This window comes from Paroedura picta, chromosome 2 (genome assembly GCF_049243985.1).
Source record: "Paroedura picta isolate Pp20150507F chromosome 2, Ppicta_v3.0, whole genome shotgun sequence".
Taxonomy (NCBI): Eukaryota; Metazoa; Chordata; class Lepidosauria; order Squamata; family Gekkonidae; genus Paroedura; species Paroedura picta.
In genome coordinates this window covers 8,020,385-8,043,593 of record NC_135370.1, presented here as the reverse complement: position 1 = coordinate 8,043,593, position 23,209 = coordinate 8,020,385, and the positions used below count along the sequence as shown (strand labels likewise).

The following is a 23,209-nucleotide window of genomic DNA, read 5'->3' as shown; positions in this document are numbered from 1 at the left end:
ATGTAAACCGCCCTGAGCCTCAGGGGAGGGTGTCATATAAATATAATAATAAATATTTTTTTTAAAAAAGGTGCCCCAAGATGGATTCAAACTTTGTCCTGTTGCTTCAGACCAACACAGCGACCCACTTGGACCACTGTGTTTGTTAGCTAGAATAAGGTGAACACATAAATACAAGGCCTACAGAAGCAAGCCAACAAACAACCAGAAGTCCTTTAGTCAAGGGGCCAGGCATAATTCCTGGTGTTCCACAGGCTCCAGACTGAGCCTGAGATGGCCTTCACAGAGATTCCCTCCAAAGGTCCTTCAGGTTTCTCAAATTCAAAATGCTTATGGCTACGTATAGTTGATATAGCAGTCATTGTGCTGAGCTCCCGTCAACAACATTGCTACCATATTCTGAACCAGATCACCTTCAGGGGCACCTCCATGTAATGAACATTACAATAGTCTAACATAGGTGTTACTAAAGTATGCATGACTTTAGCCACATCCTGTGCACTCCAGGAATGGCCCCAGTTGACAGAATACCCTAAACTGGTAAAAGCATTAAGAACATAAGAAGAGCCCTGGTGGATTAGGCCAGTGATCCATCTAGTCTCAAACAGTAGCCAGCCAGTTCCTCCAGAGGGTCAGAAATAGGGCAAAGAGGAAGTGGTCTTCGTAAGACAGGGGTAGTCAAACTGCGGCCCTCCAGATGTCCATGGACTACAATTCCCAGGAGCCCCCTGCCAGCATTTGCTGGCAGGGGGCTCCTGGGAATTGTAGTCCATGGACATCTGGAGGGCCGCAGTTTGACTACCCCTGTCGTAAGAACTTGAGAAGAGACCAGCTGGATCAGACCACTGAGGTTCAGCTTTCTGTCTCCTACAGTGGCCAACCAATTACTCTGATTGGCCAACAAAAGGGCAGAGAGGCCAAGACCTTCCCCTGGTGTTGCCGCCTGGCTCTGGGATCCAGACATGTGGAGATACCTCTCAGTTTCCATGACTAGTATCTATTGATAGAATCTGTCTAATCCCCTTTTAAATATTTCAATTCTTGTGATCATCACTATATCCTCTGGCAGACAATTCCACATCTGAATCACTTTCTGTGTATTCTATGATTCTATGGTATCAGGAAAAAATATTTCACAGTCAGAGTAGTTCAGCAGTGGAGTCAGCTGCCTAAGGAAGTGGTGAGCTCCTCTTAACTGGTGGTCTGTCTTCAAGCAGTGGCTGGGCAGATACTAAGACAGACCACCAGTTAAGAGGAGCTCACCACTTCCTTAGGCAGCTGACTCCACTGCTGAACTACTCTGACTGTGAAATATTTTTTCCTGATACCTAGCTGGTATTGTTCTACATGTAGTTTAAAGCCATTACTGTGGGCCCTTCCCTCTGCTGCCAACAGGAACCATTCCCTGCCCTCCTCTTACCACCTTTCAAATACTTCAAGAGAGCAACCATGTCTTCTCTCAGCCTCCTCTTCTCCCGGCTAAACATTCCCAAGTCCCTCAACCTTTCCTCAGAGGGCTTGGTCCCCTGGCCCGTCCTTATCACTCTCCTCTGCACCTTCTCAATTTGTCCACATCCTTTTTGAAGTCAGGCTTCCAGAAATGCATACAGGACTCCAGTTAGGTCTGGCCAATGCGGTATACAGTGTGACCATGACATCTTGCAATTGTTATGTGATTCCTGTGTTAATACTGCCCAAGACTGCATTTACAGACTGTCTGCTCATGTTTAGCTTACAGTCCACAAGTACCCCAAGATCTTGTTCACTCACACTGCTACCCGGAACTCTATCTCCTATGCTTCTCATTTTGGTGACCTTATTGAATTGCATCTTGTTGTCATTTCCCCCCTTTCCAACATGTTCAGATCTCATTGAACTCTATCTCTACCTCCACCTAATTTAGGGTCATCTGCAAATTTAACTAGGAGTCCCCCTACCCCCTCATCAGATCATTGATAAAAATGTTGAAAAGTAACAGACCAAGTACTGAGCCCTGTGGCACCCCACTGCTCACCTCCCTCTAATCCAATGAAATATCATTGACCACTGTGTTGTTTTCTAATCAGTTCCCTATCCACTGAATTATTGAAGAATCCAGTCTGCAGTCCTCCAGTTTTCCCATCAGAATGTCATGGGGAACCTTGTCAAATGTCTTACTTGTCAAAAGTCTTACTTACCAGGCAAACAACACCAACTGAGTTTTCATGATCTAGTATGCCCATCACTCAATCAAAGAAGGAAACCAGGTTGGTGTGGCAGGTTGGAGACAAATCCACACTGATTTTCCAGGATCACCGCATTGTCTTTCAGATGTGTACATATTATACCCTTTAAAATCTTCCCCATTATCTTCCCTTCGATAGAGGTCAGACTCACTGACCTGTAGTTTCTTGGGTCATCTCTCCTCCCTTTTTTGAAGAATGGGATAACCTTTGCTCTCCTCCAGTCTTCTGGCACCTCTCCAGTCCTCCAAGAGGTCCTAAAGATGATGGGCAAAGGTTCTGCAAGTTCTCCAGAAAGTTCTTTGAGCATTCATGAATGCATACCATCCAGCCCAGGGGATTTGAACTCATCCAGTGCAGCCAGGTGCCTCCATGTCAGCCCGCCACCCAGACGCTATACGTCGCCCTACTACCATCCCTAGATGTGTCCACCTTCTTCTGGGAAAACACAGAGACAAAATAGGTAATGAGTCTTTGAAGACATGATAGTCTGTCAATTACACCCAATAAGCAGACTTCATTGGAAGAAAATCTCTTTCTTGTAAGGAGAACGAACCTAACACCATACACTTAACACTTAAGAATAAAGATCCTAAGTAACTGTCCCCTTATCTACCCTTCATCCTCGCTCCTTCACCTCCAATGCCAAAAGGTTTGGGCAGAAAGATCCTTTGTTGATAAAACAGACAGTCTTCCACTCATAGAATAATAGAATCATAAAATCATAGAACAATAGAGTTGGAAGGGACCTCCTGGGTCATTTGGTCCAACCCCCTGCACTATGCAGGACACTCACATCCCAATCGCTCATCTACTATGACCTGCCACGCCTGTGCCATCACACAATCAGCCTCTCCGTCTGATGGCTATCCAGCCTCTGTTTAAAAATTTCCAAAGATGATGATGATGATGATGATTATTATTATTCGATTTATTGCCCGCCACTCCCTGGCGGCTCGTGGAGAACCCACCTCCTCCCGAGGAAGCCTGTTCCACTGAAAAACCGCTCTAATTGTCATGAACTTCTACCAGATGTTCAGATGGAATTTCTTTTGACTTCATTGCATCCGATTGGTTCTGGTCCGTCCCTCTGGGACAAGAGAGAACAACTCTGCTCCATCATCTAGATCAGTGGTCCCCAACCTTTTTTAGGCTGGGGACCGGCATGGCAACTGCCCCGCCCGCGCATCGCACATGCGCGGCCGCACCTGCGCATGCGTACATGCGCAATGCGTGGCTGAAATCGCACAAAAGTGCCGTGCATGCGCAATTTTGGCTGCACATGCCGCATGTGCGCATGCGTGGCCTGGCCGCGCATGTGTGATGCGCGGGCACGGCCCTGATTCCCTCTCCCCCCTCACGCAGTAAGAAGCTTCCCGGGCCGCAAGGTTGCGGCCTGGGAAGTTTTTTACTGCGGGGGGGCGGGCAGAGAGAACCGCGGCCCGGCACCATGGCTTTTGTGGCCCGGCACCGGGCCGCCGCCCGCAGGTTGCAGACCACTGATCTATATGGCACCCTTTTAAATACTTTAAGATGGTTATCAGATCCCCTCTCAGTTCTCTCCTCTCCAGCCTAAACAGACCAAGCTCCCCCAACCTTTGTTCATATGTCTTGGTCTCCAAACCCCTCACCATCTTTGTTGCCCTCCTCTGGACACATTCCTGTATCGGTATCTCTGTTGGCTCTGAAGGTCCCTGGGAGAGAGAGCAGTTCCCAGGTGCAGCACAGCAGGGGCAGGGAGCCTAGTCTGTAGGCTTGCTACATTCACACCTGCCCCAGCAATCACCAGGACCCAAGGTCAAAAGACCAGTCTACAGATCAAAGGACTGCATAAGATTCATGCAGAGATAACAGACCAAGACCTGCTAACAGCAGGAACCAGGCAAAAGCATAAATCATGGTTATGACAGAGGACCAGTATTTTGGGGGAGGGGAGGATTTTTTCAGGAGAGCTTTCATACGGCGAACTTGCCCTATCCAGGGCCTCCCAGACTCCCAATTCCGCTGAACTGGTAATGAATGGTGTGTTCTCCCTGATCCAGTCCCTGATTGCTTCCCAATGTAAGTTAAGCATCTTCGAAGTCTGGCTTATCTGTCATGCTTGACTGTCTAGTTGCTAAGCAAAAACTTCCCCAAGAAAGGTGAAGTATAAATATTTAAACGAGCGAGTCAATAAACAGGACTTCAGGCTTGGAACTGATAACATCATTCCTCTTCTCTCTGGATTTCCTCAGCTAGAGGTGCCTTGCTTCCTCTGCAGGCACAAGATCAATGTTTCTCCCAGGGTGGAAGTGGCAGTGGTGAGAGGCTGGCAAAGAACTCAAGACTGTAGTACAGGCAAAGCCTGGGCCACAGAAAGCAGTGAAACAAGCACTCCTTGGGCTTCACTGTTGGAAGGCCACTTGTTCAGAAGCACCACAGCATATTTAGGTAGTGGTTCATTCCCTGCATTCTGAAGGGGGTTGGACTAGATGACCCTGGTGACACCTTCCAACTCTAAGATTCTATGAGGCTTTGGCATCTCTGAAAGCTAGTGGAGATGATAGGACCATGTCTGGGTGGGAAATATGAGAACGGAACGTGTCTGCTATTGAAGAAGAGTTGGTTCTTATATGCCACTTTTCCCTACCAGGAGGAGTCTCAAAGCGGCTTGGGTTTACTCAGACTGCCCACACCCTGCATATCGTAAACTGATCCAGGGAGAGAAAGGTCTCCCTGGATCAGCTGACTATCAGGTTGTGTCAGGTGGCAATTTGTGAGCCCCCTTCCCTGCAGCCCAAGCTGATCCAGACTTCTGTCAGTGGGATCAGCTGTTTGGTGGGCTCTGAGGTGTCCTTAAATGCCTTGGAGCCCAAATTGATTCACTTGCACTTAAATCACTCAAACCCGAATCCCTGTACTGACACTCGAGTTCAGGTACCCAAAAATTTTTTGGATGACTCTAAACTGTACTGAAATTTTCTTGGTGCACATCTCTACTCTTTAACCCCACTCTGCTTCAGAAGCATTTACCTTTGCCATGGTGTTGGATGTCATCAAGTTGCAGCCTATTTATGGTGGCCCTGTAGGCCAGGGGTGGCCATACTGTGGCTCTCCAGATGCCCATGGATTCCAAATCCCATGAATGCCCTGCCAGCAGGGGTTCATGGGAATTGGCCATGAACATCTGGAGACCCACAATTCTGCCATCCCTGCTGTAGAGTCCTCAAGTCAGGGGTTCATGGGAATTGGACATGAACATCTGGAAGCCCACTGTTGTGCCATCCCTGCTGTAGGGTCCCCAAGTCAGGAGTTGTTCTGTTGCCTATTTCTGCGTAACTTGGTGGTTCTCCTCCCCAAATACTGACCAAGGGCTGACCCCACTTAGGTTCTGAGATCTGACAAGTAAAGGTTAGCCAAGGCCATCCAGGTCAGGGCACCATTGATAAAGAGCCATCTAGTATCTTTTCAAGGATCTTGGCCTCTCACAAGCCTTTGGTCTCCTCCCAAAGCCCTTGTGAAGCACTTTGTTCTATTTCGAAGGGCTCTTTCTAAAGCAGAAATATATCAATTGTCGCATTCCAATTTGTCTCTGAAAGGTTCTACGCAGAAGGGTTTTCTCCGGTCCTGTTCGTACTTTGCTGTTGTTTGGCAACTATTGTGCGGTTTGTAAAAAGGGCTGCACGTTAAGCATCCACCCCACACAGGTGTCATTGAATGGAATACAGCTGCCTTGAGGGGCACTCTTAGCAGATTGTTCTTTAAGGGCTTTATCTATTGGCTTTGATTTCGTATTCTCAGTTCTTCTTCAGAGTTTCCCTGTATAGTCTCGGGGCCCACATGGAGGCGGGATATTGATATAGCACACACAAACATAATGCAGAAGTCTAGGATCTAGTTTGCAGTTTGTGGATCTCAAGAGAACCAAACCATGTGCATTCCAAAAGTCACTGTTATGGGTTTTTTTCCCCTCTGGAAGTCCAGGCTGTCAGAGTTTAGGTGCACAGAGATGTACGTGTGGAGATGTACATGTTGACATTTACTAAAATGCCTCAGATTAATTGAGAAACAGCTGCTGAAAACATGCTAATTATTACTTTTCATTTTTTCTTCTAGTTGGAAGATATCATACAGACCATCTAGTCCAACCTCCCTGCTCAATGTAGGATCAGACTAAGAATCCATGAGAAGTATCTGTCCAGCCACTGTTTAAAGACAGGCTGTGAGGGGGATCTCACCACCGCCTTAGGCAGCCCATGACACTGTTGAACTACTATGACTATGAAATTCCACCCCTCCGCCTTCAATGTCTAGACCAGGGGTAGTCAAACTGCGGCCCTCCAGATGTCCGTGGACTACAATTCCCAGGAGCCCCTACCAGCGAATGCTGGCAGGGGCTCCTGGGAATTGTAGTCCACGGACATCTGGAGGGCCACAGTTTGACTACCCCTGGTCTAGACGGTACCATACTATGCGTAGTTTAAAGCCATTACTGCAGGTCCTCTCCTCTGCTGCCAGCAGCAACTGCTTCTCACTGTCCTCCAAGTGACAGCCTTTCAGATACTCAAAGAGAGCCATCATGCCTCATCTCAATCATCTCAACCTCTTCTTTTCCAGGGCTGAATATTGTTAATGGTTCAGCATCTACTTGGAAAAGAGTGACAAGTGGAGTCCCCCAAGGATCTGTCCTGGGGCCTGTGTTGTTCAACATATTTATACATGATTTGGATGAGGGATTAGAGGGGATATTAAATTTGCAGATGATACTAAACTGGGGGCGGTAGCAAACACAACTGAAGACAGAATCAGAATACAGGATGATCTTGATAAACTCGAGACGTAGGCTAAACTGAATAAAATGAAGTTCAATAGGGACAAATGTAAAGTTCTGCATTTAGGTAGGAAAAACCAAATACACCAATATAAGATGGGGGAGACTTGTCTTGGCAGTAGCATGTGCGAAAAGGATCCAGGAGTCTTAGTAGACCATACATTGAACATGAGTCAGCAGTGTGACTCGGTGGCTAAAAAGGCAAATGGGATTTTGGGCTATATCAATCGGAGTATCGTGTTCAGATCACGGGAGGTGATGGTATCGCTTTACTCTGCTCGGGTTCAGCCTCACTTGGAGTACTGTGTTCAGTTTGGGGCACCCCAGTTGAAGAGGAATGTTGACAAACTAGAACATGTCCAGAGGGGGGCAACAAAGATGGTGAGGGGTTTGGAGACCAAGACATATGAAGAAAGGTTGGGGGAGCTTGGTCTGTTTAGGCTGGAGAGGAGACGACTGAGAGGGGATCTGAGAACCATCTTCAAGTATTTAAAAGGGTGCCATATGGAGGATGGAGCAGAATTGTTCTCTCTTGCCCCAGAGGGACAGACCAGAACCAATGGGATGAAATTAATTCAAAAGAAATTCCGTCTAAACATCCAGAAGAAGTTCCTGACAGTTAGAGCGGTTCCTCAGTGGAACAGGCTTCCTCGGGAGGTGGTGGGTTCTCCATCTTTGGAAATTTTTAAACAGAGGCTAGATAGCCATCTGACGGAGAGGCTGATTCTGTGAAGCAAAGGGTTACATTAGAAGAGCAATAGGGATGTGAGTGTCCTGCATAGTGCAGGGGGTTGGACTAGATGACCCATGGGGTACCTTCCAACTCTATTATTCTATGATTCTATGTTTGCAGCAAGAGCAAAGTCCTCTGAAGAGTAATTAGCAGGTAAACTTAGCTTGGGTGTTGCTCCACTCAAAAGCCAGGCTTGGACAGGCTTACAGTCCTCATGACTGTGGTATTTATGATCAATACAAGCCCTGACTTCATCAGGCATCACTGGGGCCCAGTCTGGGATATCTGATTTCGGGGAGGCTACAGGAGCGTACTCTGTCCTCATGGAATAGGTTTAAGAAATATTCATACCAAGTAAGGGAGGGGATGAAGTTTGTTAAAGATTTCTCATGAAAAGCTCCTGAAACTAGGACCCAGAATTGTCTTGTATTGTTGGTAATTGTAATTTATGACAATAAGCTCTTTGGAGTCTCTGTTCTCACTTGTCTTGCTTCACTCTTTCTTGCTAGGGGCTCTGCGCTCAGACTTTCTGTGGACACCTGCACTCCTGCAATCACGCCACATTCAACATGAAGGTGAGGCATAAATACATCAAGGACTGCAGTCACATGTGCAGGATATACTGTATTTGCTGGCGTATAAGACTACTTTTCCCCCCTGAAAAACATGCCTCCAAGTGGGGGGGGGGTCATCCTATACGCTGGGGGCACTTCAGTTGGGATAGACAGAGCTGCCCACAGTGGCCTCCCGATGCCCGCCCACCTCATTCTACATGCCATCCAGTATCGTGTGGTATCCAGCGTGGCCGCGGCGGGTCATCAGCAGCGAGACAGGGGTGCCAGCCTTTTTGGCGTGACTGGCCCGTTCTGCTCGGCGGGAAGCAGCGGCACTCCGGCCTGCCCCTTGTCTACGCAGAGCTCGAACATGCGCACTTGCGCACTAGTGCTGGTCACAGGGAGATGCAGGGGCGGGCTGGGTATATAACAAACTCTATATTTTGAGTGGAAATGTTGGGGGGTCGTCTTATACGCCCGGTCTTACACGGCAGCAAATACAGTATCTTTCATGCAAAACAATAGCCTTTTACCTTCCAGGACCACCTTCTACTGGAGATGAGTACAGAAATTAGTTCTGGGTTAGATTGTTACCTCCAAACTTGTGATTTACCTGATAAGTAATCCTCTTCCCTGAAGTCCCATTCTTTGTTGACTTATTCCAGCTGCTTCCCACTCTCTGCCCCTGCTGTTTTTGTGCTCCTCTCTCTCTCCGTTCCGTAGTACTACAGTTGTCAGGTCCCCCTGCGGCCACTGGTGGAAGACGGGTGTGTGGGGTGGGTGGGTAGGTAGGTAGGGTTGCTTGCCATCTCCTGACTGGGAAACTCCTGGAGAATTGGAGGTAGAGTCTGAGGAGGCCGGGGACCTCTGTGGGGTTACGGTGCCATGGAATCAACCATCTGAAGCATCCATTTTCTACATAGATAGATGACTTTATCACTCTTGGATAAAATTAGCCTCCTAAAGATGAATTCTGCCTCCAAGTTAGTCTGCATAATTTGCAGCCTACCTACTGATATTCCTCAAAATATTATTGCACTGAATTGCTTCCAGACCCTGCCGGCCATCTTAATTGTTCCTCTCCAAACCAGTCCCAGTTTGTGCTCCTCCTTTTAAAGGTGCAATCAGTCCTCCAGATGAAGCCTGACAGGTGCCAATTAGAGTGGCGTCATTATTTCTCATGTTTCTTAGAACGCAGCTCCAAAACCTCATCTGACTGCATCATGCCGCTTCCTCGTGCTCACTTTCCAGGCAGCGGCTGCCCTGAGATCCTTTTCACCTGGACTGTTAAGCCGGGTATTCCTCATCATGTACCTGAGCATCTGCTTCTCTTGGCTTAAACCCTGAACTTCACAGTTGCCCTCACTGAATGGCATTTTGTTGCTCTCAGCTTAGCTTTCCAGCTTGTCAACGTTTTGAATCCCATTTCTCTCTTCTAAGGTGTTCACTGTCATAGAATCATAGAGTTGGAAGGGGCCATACAGGCCATCTAGTCCAACCCCCTGCTCAACGCAGGATCAGCCCAAAGCATCCTAAAGCATCCAAGATAAGTGTGTATCCAACCTTTGCTTGAAGACTGCCAGTGAGGGGGAGCTCACCACCTCCTTAGGCAGCCTATTCCACTGCTGAACTACTCTGACTGTGAAAATTTTTTCCTGAAATCTAGCCTACATCGTTGTACTTGAAGTTTAAACCCATTACTGCGTGTCCTCTCCTCTGCAGCCAGCAGAAACAGCATCCTGCCCTCCTCCAAGTGACAACCTTTCAAATACTTAAAGAGGGCTATCATGTCCCCTCTCAACCTCCTTTTCTCCAGGCTGAACATTCCCAAGTCCCTCAACCTATCTTCATAGGGCTTGGTCCCCTGTCCCTCCCAGTCATGTCTCACCTGCAAAGCTGATAAGGATTCCGTGTATATCTTCAGTCATGGGCACAGAGCCCAGAGCAAAGTGTGGCAGAACAGTGTTTGAGATCCCCACACCCAAACACAAACACACACACACACACACAAATGCATACCGATGCTGCACTACCAAGCAGAGTCCAGGGAACTAACGACACACTCTTTGGGAGGATGCAGGAAATGAAGGACTTATTTGTAAATCACTGCATCTAGTCAAGGCTATGGTCTTCCCAGTTGCAATGTACGGCTGTGAAAGTTGGACCATAAGGAAGGCCGAGCGTCAAAGAATTGAGGCTTTTGAACTCTGGTGCTGGAGAAGACTCTTGCGAGTCCCTTGGACTGCAGGGCGAACAAACCGGTCAGACCTAGAGGAGATCACCCCTGCCTGCTCCTTAGAAGGCCAGATCCTGAAGATGAAACTCAAATACTTTGGCCACCTCATGAGAAGGAAGGACTCCCTAGAGAAGAGCCTAATGCTGGGAGCGATTGAGGGCAAAAGAAGAAGGGGACGACAGAGAATGAGGTGGCTGGATGGAGTCCCTGAAGCAGTTGGTGCAAACTTAAATGGACTCCGGGAATGGTAGAGGACAGGAAGGCCTGGAGGATCATTGTCCATGGGGTCACGATGGGTCGGAAATTACTTCGCACCTAGCAACAAAAATAAACGATTATCTCCCCCCCCCCCCCACCGATGGGGTGAGGGGTGAAACAACTCTAACTTTTGCTATGCTGTGAAATGCTAAGACACCTAAAGTGCCTGTTTAACATGAATGAGAGGTTTAAGACATTGTATGTGAAAATGCAAGCTCTGTAACGTTTTGCAAATCTCTGTAATTCGGCTTCCGGAACTCTTTCTTCATCAGAAGGCCTTGCTTGTGAGAAGGACGCACTTGGCTATCTCTTGAAATATTGCCAGTACTGATATGTCAGGCTATTGATCTATTCTCAAGGCCAGAGGAAGAAACTGAAATTGTTTATATTAACCATTGGGGGTGGGCAGGGAACTGGGGGGGGAACAGAAATGGCCTTTTGGGGACCTTTCCGGGGACTTGGCATGGTGGCATCAGGGTGGTCTTGTGGGATGTGCACAGGGGTAGAGACTTTAAGTTATTGGTTTGACCTGTAAGGGCATCACCTTTCCTGCCTCCAATGGAAAGTTATATAGTCTTGTGCAACTGTATTGTTCTCTACACAGGTACGTCGGGACCATCCCACCTGTGTTCTTTCTGTTCTTCTGCAGTAGAATAAAAAAACATAAAAGGTTTTTCCAGTCTAGTGGTCATTCTATTTGGGCATTGCACACTAGGCAAATGATCCTTAAAGGCCCAGACCAGGCCCTGGGTCATCACCCCTGGAAAGGATCTAACTCCCACAACTCTCAAAGTAATGTGCATCAGCAAAACAGGGGGGAAAAGAACTAAAAAGATGAAATTGGGTAAAGCGCATGGGCCTCCAGATGGCTATCAAGGCAAACGGATTAGCCCCAGATTAAATTACTATTAAATAATTTGATGGGTAAAATGAAAGACCCCCTTCAAGGATCGCTGCCTTGCCGTGACAAGGGGCTTGCGTAGCTCAGTGAAGCTATGAGCTATGCCGTGCAGGGCCACCCAAGACGGACAGGTCATAGCTGAGAGCTCTGACAAAAGGTGATCAACAGGAGAAGTTAATGGCAAACCATTCCAGTATCTTTGCCATGAAAATCCAATGGACAAGTTCAAAAGGCAAAACGATATGACGTCCGAAGATGAGCCCCTCAGGTCGGAAGGTGTCCAATATGCTACTGGGGATGAGCAGACGGCTAGTGCGAGTAGCGCCAGAATGAATGAAGCGACTGGGCCAAAGCCGAAAGGACGCTCAGTTGTGGAAGTAACTGGTAGCGAAAAGACAGTCCGATGCTGTAAAGATTTTTATTCCATAGATCCATGAATCAAGGCAAGCTGGACGTGGTTAAACAAGAAATGACAAGACTGAACATCAACATTTTAGGAATCAGTGAACTAAAATGGACAGGAATGGGTGAATTTAATTCAGATGACCATCAGGTATACTACTGTGGACAAGAATCATGCAGAAGAGATGGAGTAGCCTTCATAATCAATAAGAGAGTAGGAAAAGCAGTCTTGGGATACAATCCCCAAAATGACAGAATGATCTTAGTTCGAATCCAAGGCAAACCATTCAACATCACAGTGATCCTGGTCTATGCTCCAACCACTGCTGCTGAAGAGGATGAAGTTGATCAGTTCTATGAAGCCCTACAACACCTTCTAGAAGCAACGCCAAGAAATGATGTGCTTATCATCATGGGGGATTGGAATGCTAAAGTAGGAAGCCAAAAGATAACCGGGATAACAGGCAAGTTTGGCCTTGGAGTACAAAATGAAGCAGGGCACAGGCTGGTAGAATTTTGTCAAGAGAATACAATGGTCATAGCAAACACTCTTTTCCAACAACCCAAGAGACGACTCTTCACATGGACATCACCAGACGGTCAACACAGAAATCAGATTGACTATGTGATCTGCAGCCAAAGATGGAAAGGTTCTATACAGCAGTGGTCCCCAACCTTTATTAGGCTGGGGACCGGCAGGGCATTGGGCCGCGCCCGCGGGGACCGCGCCCGCGCGGGCCACGCCCACGCTTCAGGCTGCGCCCACGCCCACGCCCGCGCATCGAGCCGCGCCCGGCCGCGCCCGCGGGTCAGGCCTCGCCCACGGATCGGGCCGCGCCCGCGGGTCAGGCCGCGCCCGCGGGCCATGCCCGCGGATCGGGCCGCGCAGGCGCGGCCTGCACGGGCGCAGCCCGGCCCTGATTCCCTCTCCCCACCCTCCCGCAGTAAGAAGCTTCCCGGGCCGCAAGCTTGCGGCCTGGGAAGTTTTTTACTGCGGAGGGGGGGGGGGCGGAGAGAGGGAGCCGCGGCCCGGCGCCATGGCCTTAGCGGCCCGGCGGCGGGCCGCAGCCCGCAGGTTGGGGACCACTGCTATACAGTCAATAAAAACAAGACCAGGAGCTGATTGTGGTTCAGATTATCAGCTTCTTGTTGCAAAATTTAGGCTTAAATTGAAGAAAGTAGGGAAAAGCACTAGGCCACTCAGGTATGAACTAAATCATATCCCCGATGAATATACAGTAGAGGTGACAAATAGATTTAAGGAATTAGATCTGATAGACAGAGTGCCTGAAGAACTATGGATGGAGGTTCGCGACATTGTACAAGAGGTAGCAACTAAAACCATCCCAAAGAAAAAGAAATGCAAGAAATCAAAATGGCTGTCTGAGGAAGCTTACAAATAGCTAAGGAGAGAAGGGAAGTGAAAGGCAAGGGAGTAAGAGAAAGATACACCCAATTGAATGCAGAATTCCAGAGAAAAGCTAGAAGAGATAAGAATGCCTTCTTAAATGAACAGTGCAAACAAATAGAAGAAAACAATAGAATGGGGAGGACCAGAGATCTTTTCAAGAAAACTGGAGATATGAAGAGAACGTTTCATGCAAAGATGGGTATGATAAGGGACCAAAATGGTAGGGACCTCACAGAAGCAGAAGAGATTAAACAAAGGCGGCAAAATTATACAGAAGTACTATACAAGAGCGAGCTTAACATCCCTGATGACCACAATGGGGTAGTTACTGACCTGGAGACAGACATCCTGGAATGTGAAGTCAAATAGGCCATAGAAAGTCTGAGCAACAATAAAGCTAGTGGTGGTGACAGCAAAATCTTAAAGGACGATACAGTAAAAGTGCTACACTCAATATGCCAGCAAATTTGGAAAACTCAACAATGGCCACAGGATTGGAACAGGTCAGTTTACATTCCAATCCCAAAGAAGGGCAATGCCAAAGAATGTTCAAACTACTGCACCATTGCGCTAATTTTTCATGCTAGCAAAGTTATGCTCAAAATCCTACAAGCTAAGCTCCAGCAATATGTGGACCGAGAACTTCCAGAAGTACAGGCAGGATTTCGAAGAGGCAGAGGAACAACAGATCAAATTGCCAACATACGCTGGATCATGGAGAAAGCTAGGGAGTTCCAGAAGAACATCTACTTCTGCTTCATTGACTATGCTAAAGCCTTTGATTGTGTGGAGCACAACAAATTCTGGCAAGTGCTTAAAGAGATGGGAATACCAGAGCATCTTATTTGTCTCTAGAGAAATTTATATGCAGGTCAAGAAGCAACAGTGAGAACTGAACATGGAATCACTGATTGGTTCAAAATTGAGAAAGCAGTTCGACAAGGCTGTATACTGTCACCTTGCCTAGTTAACTTGTATGCAGAACACATCATGAGAAAGGCGGGATTAGAGGAGTCACAAATTGGGATCAAGATTGCAGGGAGAAATATCAACAACCTCAGATATGCAGATGATACCACTCTAATGGCAGAAAGTGAAGAGGGACTAAAGAGCCTGTTGATGCGGGTGAAGGAGGAGAGTGCAAAAGTTGGCTTGAAACTCAACATCAAGAAAACAAAGATCATGGCATCCGGCCCTCTCAATTCCTGGCAAATAGATGGGGAAGAAATGGAGATAGTGACAGATTTTATTTTCCTGGGCTCCAAGATCACTGCAGATGGGGACTGCAGCAAAGAAATTAAAAGACGCTTGCTCCTGGGGAGGAAAGCTATGGCAAATCTAGACAGCATCCTAAAAATAGAGACATCACCCTGCCAACAAAAGTGCGTTTAGTCAAGGCTATGGTCTTCCCAGTTGCAATGTATGGCTGTGAAAGTTGGACCATAAGGAAGGCCGAGCATCAAAGAATTGAGGCTTTTGAACTCTGGTGCTGGAGTCCCTTGGACTGCAAGGCGAACAAACAGGTCAGTCCTAGAGGAGATCAGCCCTGCCTGCTCCTTAGAAGGCCAGATCCTGAAGATGAAACTCAAATACTTTGGCCACCTCATGAGAAGGAAGGACTCCCTGGAGAAGAGCCTAATGCTGGGAGTGATCGAGGGCAAAAGAAGAAGGGGACGACAGAGAATGAGGTGGCTGGATGGAGTCACTGAAGCAGTCGGTGCAAACTTAAATGGACTTTGGGGAATGATAGAGGACAGGAAGGCCTGGAGGATCATTGTCCATGGGGTCGCGATGGGTCGGACACGACTTCACACATAACAACAACAAAAATGAAAGAAGGAATAGAACTTCCCCTAACTATATATGTAACCAAAGAACAAAGTTTGAGTCCAGTGGAACCTTTAAGAACATGCATGCACATGAAAGTTTATACCCAGCATACTTTGGGTGAAGGTTGGCCCCTATATGACACGTGCTGGACACCGAAAGTACTTACCTTGACCAGGGATTGCTTTTGAAGCATTAAAGGCCCCAGTTTGTTTTATCCGGCCTTCTGGTGCACAGAACTAAGGCCCATAGTGTTCTGAGTATATAATATCATTTTATGGATAGGAGCTAACTCTGTAGTTCTGGTAGTTTATGTATGCTGTTTGTAGTTCTTTGTAGTTCTTGTATTTTATGTATGCTGTTTTTATGTCATGCCTGAAACAAGAAAAGCGGGAACAAAGTAACCCAACCTCTGTGTACAAGTTAGGAACCTGGAGGTGGTACAGCAGCAGAATATGTGTAAATAGATAAAAAAATTAAAATGCCAATACTTATTACAATACATGGGCACATATAAAACTTAAAAACGTATATCACGCTCTGGTGCAAAATTCCAAAACATTTTGACACATGGATAAATGACCAAATAACCAGATGCGTTTCTACCCCCCTTGGGGTCTTCTTCAGTGATCTAATATTTAAATGCACTCCTGTGATGTAATGGGGACTATAAGGTGGTAACCAATATGAATGGAGAGGCTCCCACATTAAGGAAAAGAATCCAAAGATATCTCTCGGAGCCCACCAATTAAAATATTTATTCTTCAAATTGCCACCCTTGTAGAAGCCTGAGCGTAGAAGCCACAGAATACACTCTGTGCCTGAGTGTATTCTCATGTGCCTCATGGGATGTGTCTCATGCATGACCATTGATAAAGGACTATTGATAGCAGTGTGTGCGGACGATATCTTGGAGTTGTTGTTGTTAGGTGAGAAGTCGTGTCCGACCCATCGCGACCCCATGGACAATGATCCTCCAGGCCTTCCTGTCCTCTACCATTCCCCAAAGTCCATTTAAGTTTGCACCGACTGCTTCAGTGACTCCATCCAGCTACCTCATTCTCTGTCGTCCCCTTCTTCTTTTGCCCTCAATCGCTCCCAGCATTAGGCTCTTCTCCAGGGAGTCCTCCCTTCTCATGAGGTGGCCAAAGTATTTGAGTTTCATCTTCAGGATCTGGCCTTCTAAGGAGCAGTCAGGGCTGATCTCCTCTAGGACTGACCGGTTTGTTCGCCTTGCAGTCCAAGGGACTCGCAAGAGTCTTCTCCAGCACCAGAGTTCAAAAGCCTCAATTCTTTGACGCTCGGCATTCCTTATGGTCTAATTTTCACAGCCATACATTGCAACTGGGAATACCATAGCCTTGACTAAATGCACTTTTGTTGGCAGGGTGATGTCTCTGCTTTTTAGGATGCTGTCTAGATTTGCCATAGCTTTCCTCCCTAGGAGCAAGCGTCTTTTAATTTCTTTGCTGCAGTCCCCATCTGCAGTGATCTTGGTGCCCAGGAAAATAAAATCTGTCACTATCTCCATTTCTTCCCCATCTATTTGCCAGGAATTGAGAGGGCCGGATGCCATGATCTTTGTTTTCTTGATGTTGAGTTTCAAGCCAACTTTTGCACTCTCCTCCTTCACCCGCATATCTTGGGGTATTTGTAAGCTAAATATAATCAGACTGTGATGCAGGCTGTTTTGGGCTGTATCAACAGAGGCATCCCATCAAAATCACAAGATGTCCTTGTCCCACTATATACCGCATTGGTGAGACCCAATCTGGAACTCTGCGTTCAGTTCTGGAGGCCTCAGTTCAAAAGGATATGGACAAAATGGAGAGGGTTCAGGGGAGAGCAACAAGAATTGTTGTTATTTCACTGCATTTAATCATACCACTGAACGCACGGAAGGCCTTTGACAGAATTCATTGGGGTTTTCGATCCCCAAGGATCAGACATATATATATTGTTATTTTTTTCAGGTTCCAGATCACAGTCTCCAAATGAATAGATCTTGGTACTGAATTTGGAAGCCTTTTGGGATTTAAAATTAACTAGCAGAAATCAATAGCCATGCCAGTTGGAGATGTTCCTATAAACCCATTAGTGTTCCACCAGCCCTTTAAAGAGGCTGCATAGCAAATTAAGCATTTAGGGTTATTAATCCATGGAATGTAGAGGATTGGCTCTTGTTAACTATCATCAGCACATTAAAAAAATACTACCAAAGATCGATATAGAAACTTTCAACTTTAACGCCTTGGGATAAAATTAGCATCCTAAAGTTGAATTCTGCCTTCAAGTTAGTCTGTGTATGTTCCCCAAAAGATTCTTTCTCAGAACTGTTTCCATTTTTTAAATAAAAAAAACATTATGTAAGAATCAAAGACCCGGAACTGCTTACCAAACTCCCGGACTGAAAGCTGTTTCTCTTGTTTTTAATTCCCTTGTAGTTTCTACAAGCTTCCCTTGAGAAGCTTCCCAGTTTGAAGTAATGGCAAAGACTGGCGGCCACTGATCTGGAAAACCGAGTTTGGTTCCCCACTCCTTCCCCCAGGCAGTCATCTGGGTTAGGCACAAAGCAGGCCTCTCAAAGCTCTCTCAACCCCACCTACCTCACCGGGTGTCTATTGTGAGGACAGGAAGGGAAACGTGTTAGTAAGCTGCTTTGGTATTCCTTCAGGTACTGAAAAGTGGGGTATAAAAACATTTCTTCTTCTCATTTATGGCTTTTTAAAATGATGGTGAAAAGTGCTGTCAATTCTCAGACAACTTCTAGCTACTGCTCATGTTTTCAGTGAAAGAGGCCTACCAAGGCAGTTGGCATAGTGACCCTGGACCTCCTTGGTGGTCTCTCTTCCAAAGGCCAACTAGAGCCAACCCTGCTTAGCTCCTGCTATCTGACAAGATTGGACTACCCTAGGCTTCCCATAAAGCCAAGAATTCCATTCCCTTCCTCATCCCAAGTTCCCTGTTTTCTCCTCCGGTGAGACTGGCCAATCACACTGGCTGTTATGCCCTCCAAGTTCTGTATAGTCAATCATATCTAGCTGTGCCATTAAGGTTAAGCAAAGCCTTTAGCTCACAGGTAGTCAACCTATGGTCCTCCAGATGTCCATGGACTACAATTCCCATGAGCCCCTGCCAGCATTTGCTGGCAGGGGCTCGTGGGAATTGTAGTCCATGGACATCTGGAGGACCACAGGTTGACTACCCCTGCTTTAGCTCGCATAATCGTTGAGAGTCCCTTTGTCCGAGTTCCTGCCTGCGCTGTCCCCTTCTGGCAGAAAGACTGTCTTATTGGAAGGTACTGGAGTACGTTGAATTTCAATATTCTCAGGTAAAGGACTGCCATCTCCCTGCAGGACCTCCAATGAGTAAATGAAGCAAGATGATTTTGCAGATTAGTATATTATTTTGATAAGGAATATTACAGCCGGCATTAAACATCATGCTGGAATCATTGGTTGACATCTTTAGTAACTTAATTAGGAAAGAAGGAAATTGCCAGTGGAGGGTTGATTAAACAAAGTGAGGGGTACCGTTTTAGAGAAGCAGTAATTACAGTTATACAAATTAATCATAGATCCATGCAAGGCTAGCAGCAGGCAGCTGAACTTTAGGTGTGCCTGATTCCTCTGTTCAGTTGTATCTTTCAGTCCAAATCTTGGCTACAGTTCTGAGCACACCAGCACTGCAAGAACATGTGAAGTTTCCCGAAAGTTACGTCCTAGGGCTGGGTGGGTCTCAATGTGCAATTTCTTTCAATCCACATAGTGGGGTTATATGTGACTATTAGCTGTAAGACAGATTTGCAGGTTCCCCCCTCCCCGCTGCCTCCACCCCAATTCATCCTACTTGACGACAGAATTTAATACAGCAGTATAATTAGATTTTATGCCTCAAACACTGAACGATTATTAAAAAACCAACCTTGATAATATAGCAGTCCTTCAGCAAATAGTTCTGAATCTTTCCTCACTTTTAGAGGTGCTTGGACCTGAACTTTGTGAGCTTCTGCTGATTACTCCCAATAAGCAGACTTCATTTGAGGGAAATCTCTTTATTGAAGGAATAATGAACTCAACATGTTGGGGGCTTTGCTAAGACTGAAAAATTGAACTAAATTGTCCCTTACCCTCCCAATGCCAAAAGGTTTAGGCACAAAGACTCCCTGTCGACAAAATGATAGATTCAAGTAGACAAAATGTAGACAAAATGGACAAGGCCTCTCAGCCAGTACCGAAGATCCCTGGGAGAGATAGAAGTTCAGCACAGGGGGAGGTGGGGAGCATAGGCTCCAGGCTTGCTACATTCGCACCTACCCTGGACAATACCTAAAGACCCAAGGTGAGATGACTAGCCTAAAGAGCCACAAGAGATGCATGCGTAGGTAACTGGCATAGGCTCACTAGTGAACAAAAAAAGAGAGAACAAAATAACCCAACCTGTATATACAAGTTCAGAACCTTAGAAGTTGAGCAGCAGAAGAGTATACTAAGTATTAAAATACAAATATTTATTCCATCAATGTGAATGTTTAAAATTTTAAAAACTATTGCACAAATTCAAAGCATATTGACACATGGATAAATGACCTGATACCAGAAACCCTAACACATTTCAACCCCTCTTGGGATCTTTCTCAGTGGTCTAATATTTAAATACACTCATGTAATGTAGTAATGGGGATGATAAGGTGGTTAAAAAAATATAAAGAAAGAGGCTCCCACACATTTTATGTGTCCAAATCTCTCTCTTGGATCCCCCCTTTAAAAGATTTATTCTCCGAAATTCCACCCTTATTATAGCCCTTTCTCAGCCCGAATGCATTCTCATGAGTCTCGCAGAACGTTCAATGAAAAACATAAATCATGGTTTTGACAAAGTTAGAACATATGAACATAACAGAAGCCCTCTTGGATCAAGCAAATGGCCCACCCACTCCAACACTCCGTATCACACTGTGAAGAAAATCTAGGGGCATCCACCAACAAGATCAGAACCCCAGAAGCCTTCCCACTGTTGCCCTTCAAGCCCCAAGAAGACAGACAGAAGAACATAAGAGAAGCCATGTTGGATCGTGCCAGTGACCCATCCAGTCCAACACACTGTATCACACAGTGGCCAAAACACAGATGCCCTCAGATGCCCACCAGCGGGGCTAAAACCCCGGAAGGCCTTTCAGTGTTACCCCCTCAAGGACCAAAAGTACAGTTAGTAGAATTCTGAGACCAACGCCTGCAATGCTGCTTGTCAAAATCTTGAGCCGAGCCACAAATTGAGGTGTTCCTCTCTGCTCCTGGCTGAGGGTACACTTTAATGATCTCTTCAGGGAGCAAGGGAGAAAAGCTTCAAGACTCCCTTCAGCAACATAGTTAATAGAACAGCTACGTGTTAAAAGCTACCTTCCCATTAAGGGCTTTTTTCGGAAGAAAAGAATTGCGCTTTTGGAATTAGGAGTCTAATTTATTGCCGTGTTTGAATTCTGAGAAGAATAGTATCTTAGAGGTTCTTAGAGGATGATCTTGTAGATTTTTATATTCTGTGGCATGTATGGCGTGACTGGAGGTGTCTGGGTTTGTTTGGGAGATGTGTTTTCCCTTCTAGACACCTCTGGCAATGCTTGTTCCTCCTTTCTTTTTATGGTAATATTTTATTCCTTGGAGATACAGGCTGGATTTGGGCGAGAAAACCTTCTGGTCCTTCCCAGCACCACGTGTTCTGCTTAACAAAAAGCTCGGGTTTGTTTCTCATTATGTCAAAACTCAAGTGGACACCAAGCAAGGACAGGCACACTAATTCAGCAGGGTGCTAATGATTTCATGTTCCAGGCACAATTAAGCTGCATAAATGGAGATAACCGCCTACAGCACTGTTTGTTATTTCAAATAGGGAGAAGATATATATCTCGTTTACATTCATATAAGGACTACAGTGAAGATATGCATCTAGTTTCAGATTCAGCAAAAAAAGTCGAATGCCGAAACAAAAATAGTTTCACGCATACACAAACAATCCAAAGATAAAGATTTCCCCCCCAGTGTATTATAGTGTCCAGCTCTGAGAGATGCAAGTTCGAATCCACACTCTGCCGTGGAAGTCTGCTGGGTGGCCCTGAGCCAGTCACACGCTTTTATTAGCCTACCTCACAGGGCTGTTGAGAGGACAAGATGGAGGAGAGGAGAAGGACGCAAGCCTCCTTGAGTCCTGATTGAAGAAGTTGTGTTTGAGGGCAGTCCCACTATGCATATATGAAATTTGTCCTCATTACACAACCGTTATCGTGTTTGTATGATTTGGTTACCCTCCTTTTCCACAGACGCCTGCCTCGTCCCCTCTCTCTGATGTTTTGCTGCCTTGGAATTTCTGCAGGGTTAAGATCACACGCTGGAAACTGGGACTTGGCGTTAATTAATGTGAACATTAATTGGCAAGGGTCGAAAATCCGTACGGTCATTTCTAATCAGGGGAACGTGATCCAAAGATGACTTTGCATTCATTGCTTAATGTTTTATTCATGCAGCTTCAGGGGAACGGAGAGAGCTGAGCCATGAAAGAGAAATCTTTCACCTGTTTGTGGGAAGAGCAAAAACCTCTGAATAAAAAGACAGCCTTGCTCATTCCCTTGGAGGGCAGGGCAGGGAAGGCAGATGCTCTTCAAACGGCATCTGTGTGCATGACTCCAGAAGTGACCAGAATAGCAGACTGTTAAAGCGCATTTCAGAATTTGGCAATTTCAGGGATATCCACGGAGAAAAATTCAGTGCTCCACCTTCAGCCAAGGTCCTGAGGAATTTTTCAAGAGAATATGCCATCTCCCTGAATGTACAGACCAGAGAGGAAAATGTTCTAATAGCCCACTGAAATCTAAGTCTTCTCTGTTGAGACTTTCTGCCTTTATTAGTCTGCCCTGCTGAACGACCCCAGGAAACCAGAGCTTGGCACCCCGTCCCCTGTATTCTACAGGCATCCCTTTGTGGAACAGCTCTCTGCACCATTCATGGATCTGGCAGCCTTTGCAGTCCTAATTGTCCTTTGGTTTCTATTCACCCTCTCTTTTGCAGTTCTTCTATCGACAGCCTCCATTCCCTCGTGGCCAGAGACCTTTTTTTCCAGGGCAAAACATATTTAATATTGGCTTACATTCTGCAAAAAGAAAGAAAGATCTCAGAGACCTTTTCTGCATCCAGAATTTGGCTAACTGCTCATTTGGTCACAGGGCAAATTTCCAGTTCTGCATGACGTCAGCGCCGGCCCAGGGCTGACTCATGCCCTTATTTGCTCAACGGCAAGAGAATTCACGTTCCCTTTTTTGGCCTGGGTGTCAACAGGGCCTATGTCAGGCCAGGGCTGTCCGGATTGGAAGTGTCGGGCCATCCTGGCTCAGCTCCTCCTCACAGTTCTCTTATAGCTTCTCTCAGCCCTGCCTACCTCACGGGGTAGTTGAGATGGGGAGAGGAAGGGAATGGACTCCCTTGGGTAGTGAAAAGTGGGGTATAAAAACAGCTCTTCTTAATCATCTCTCTTGCTGTGTACAAAATGGTTGTAAGGTAAAGGGAATGAAAATTTCAAAATATTGTTTTGTAGCTGATACACCAGGCACTAGCAGTGTGGGGAAGGGGGGAAATAGCAAAAAGAGAGGGAAGTAGAAAGGAAGAGAGTGATTAATATAGAGAGAGCTTGGCAGTGGGAAGAGGAAGGGGAGGAGTTGTCCAGTCTGTAAGGGCATGGGGTTGAATGTGTGTGTTGTGTGGGAGGTTGTGGTGGCATGGTGGCAAATGAGGGCATGGGTTTGGAGAGATGGGTGTCAAGAACCTGTGGTGTGGAATGTTCGTTGAGTGTGGGAGAGGACTGACCTTTG

The 23,209-nt window shown here is 46.3% G+C and overlaps 1 protein-coding gene across 4 annotated transcripts in view; it reads left to right on the top strand.

The window, feature by feature from the left end:
* SPAG16 (sperm associated antigen 16) overlaps nt 1–23,209 on the top strand; it is a 477,747-nt gene that overhangs the window by 315,618 nt on the left and 138,920 nt on the right. For all 4 annotated transcript variants that reach the window (XM_077319325.1, XM_077319327.1, XM_077319328.1 and 1 more), the window contains exon 14: nt 8,275–8,340. In XM_077319325.1, the coding sequence (XP_077175440.1) occupies nt 8,275–8,340 (66 nt within the window). The remainder of the gene's footprint in view (nt 1–8,274; nt 8,341–23,209) is intronic.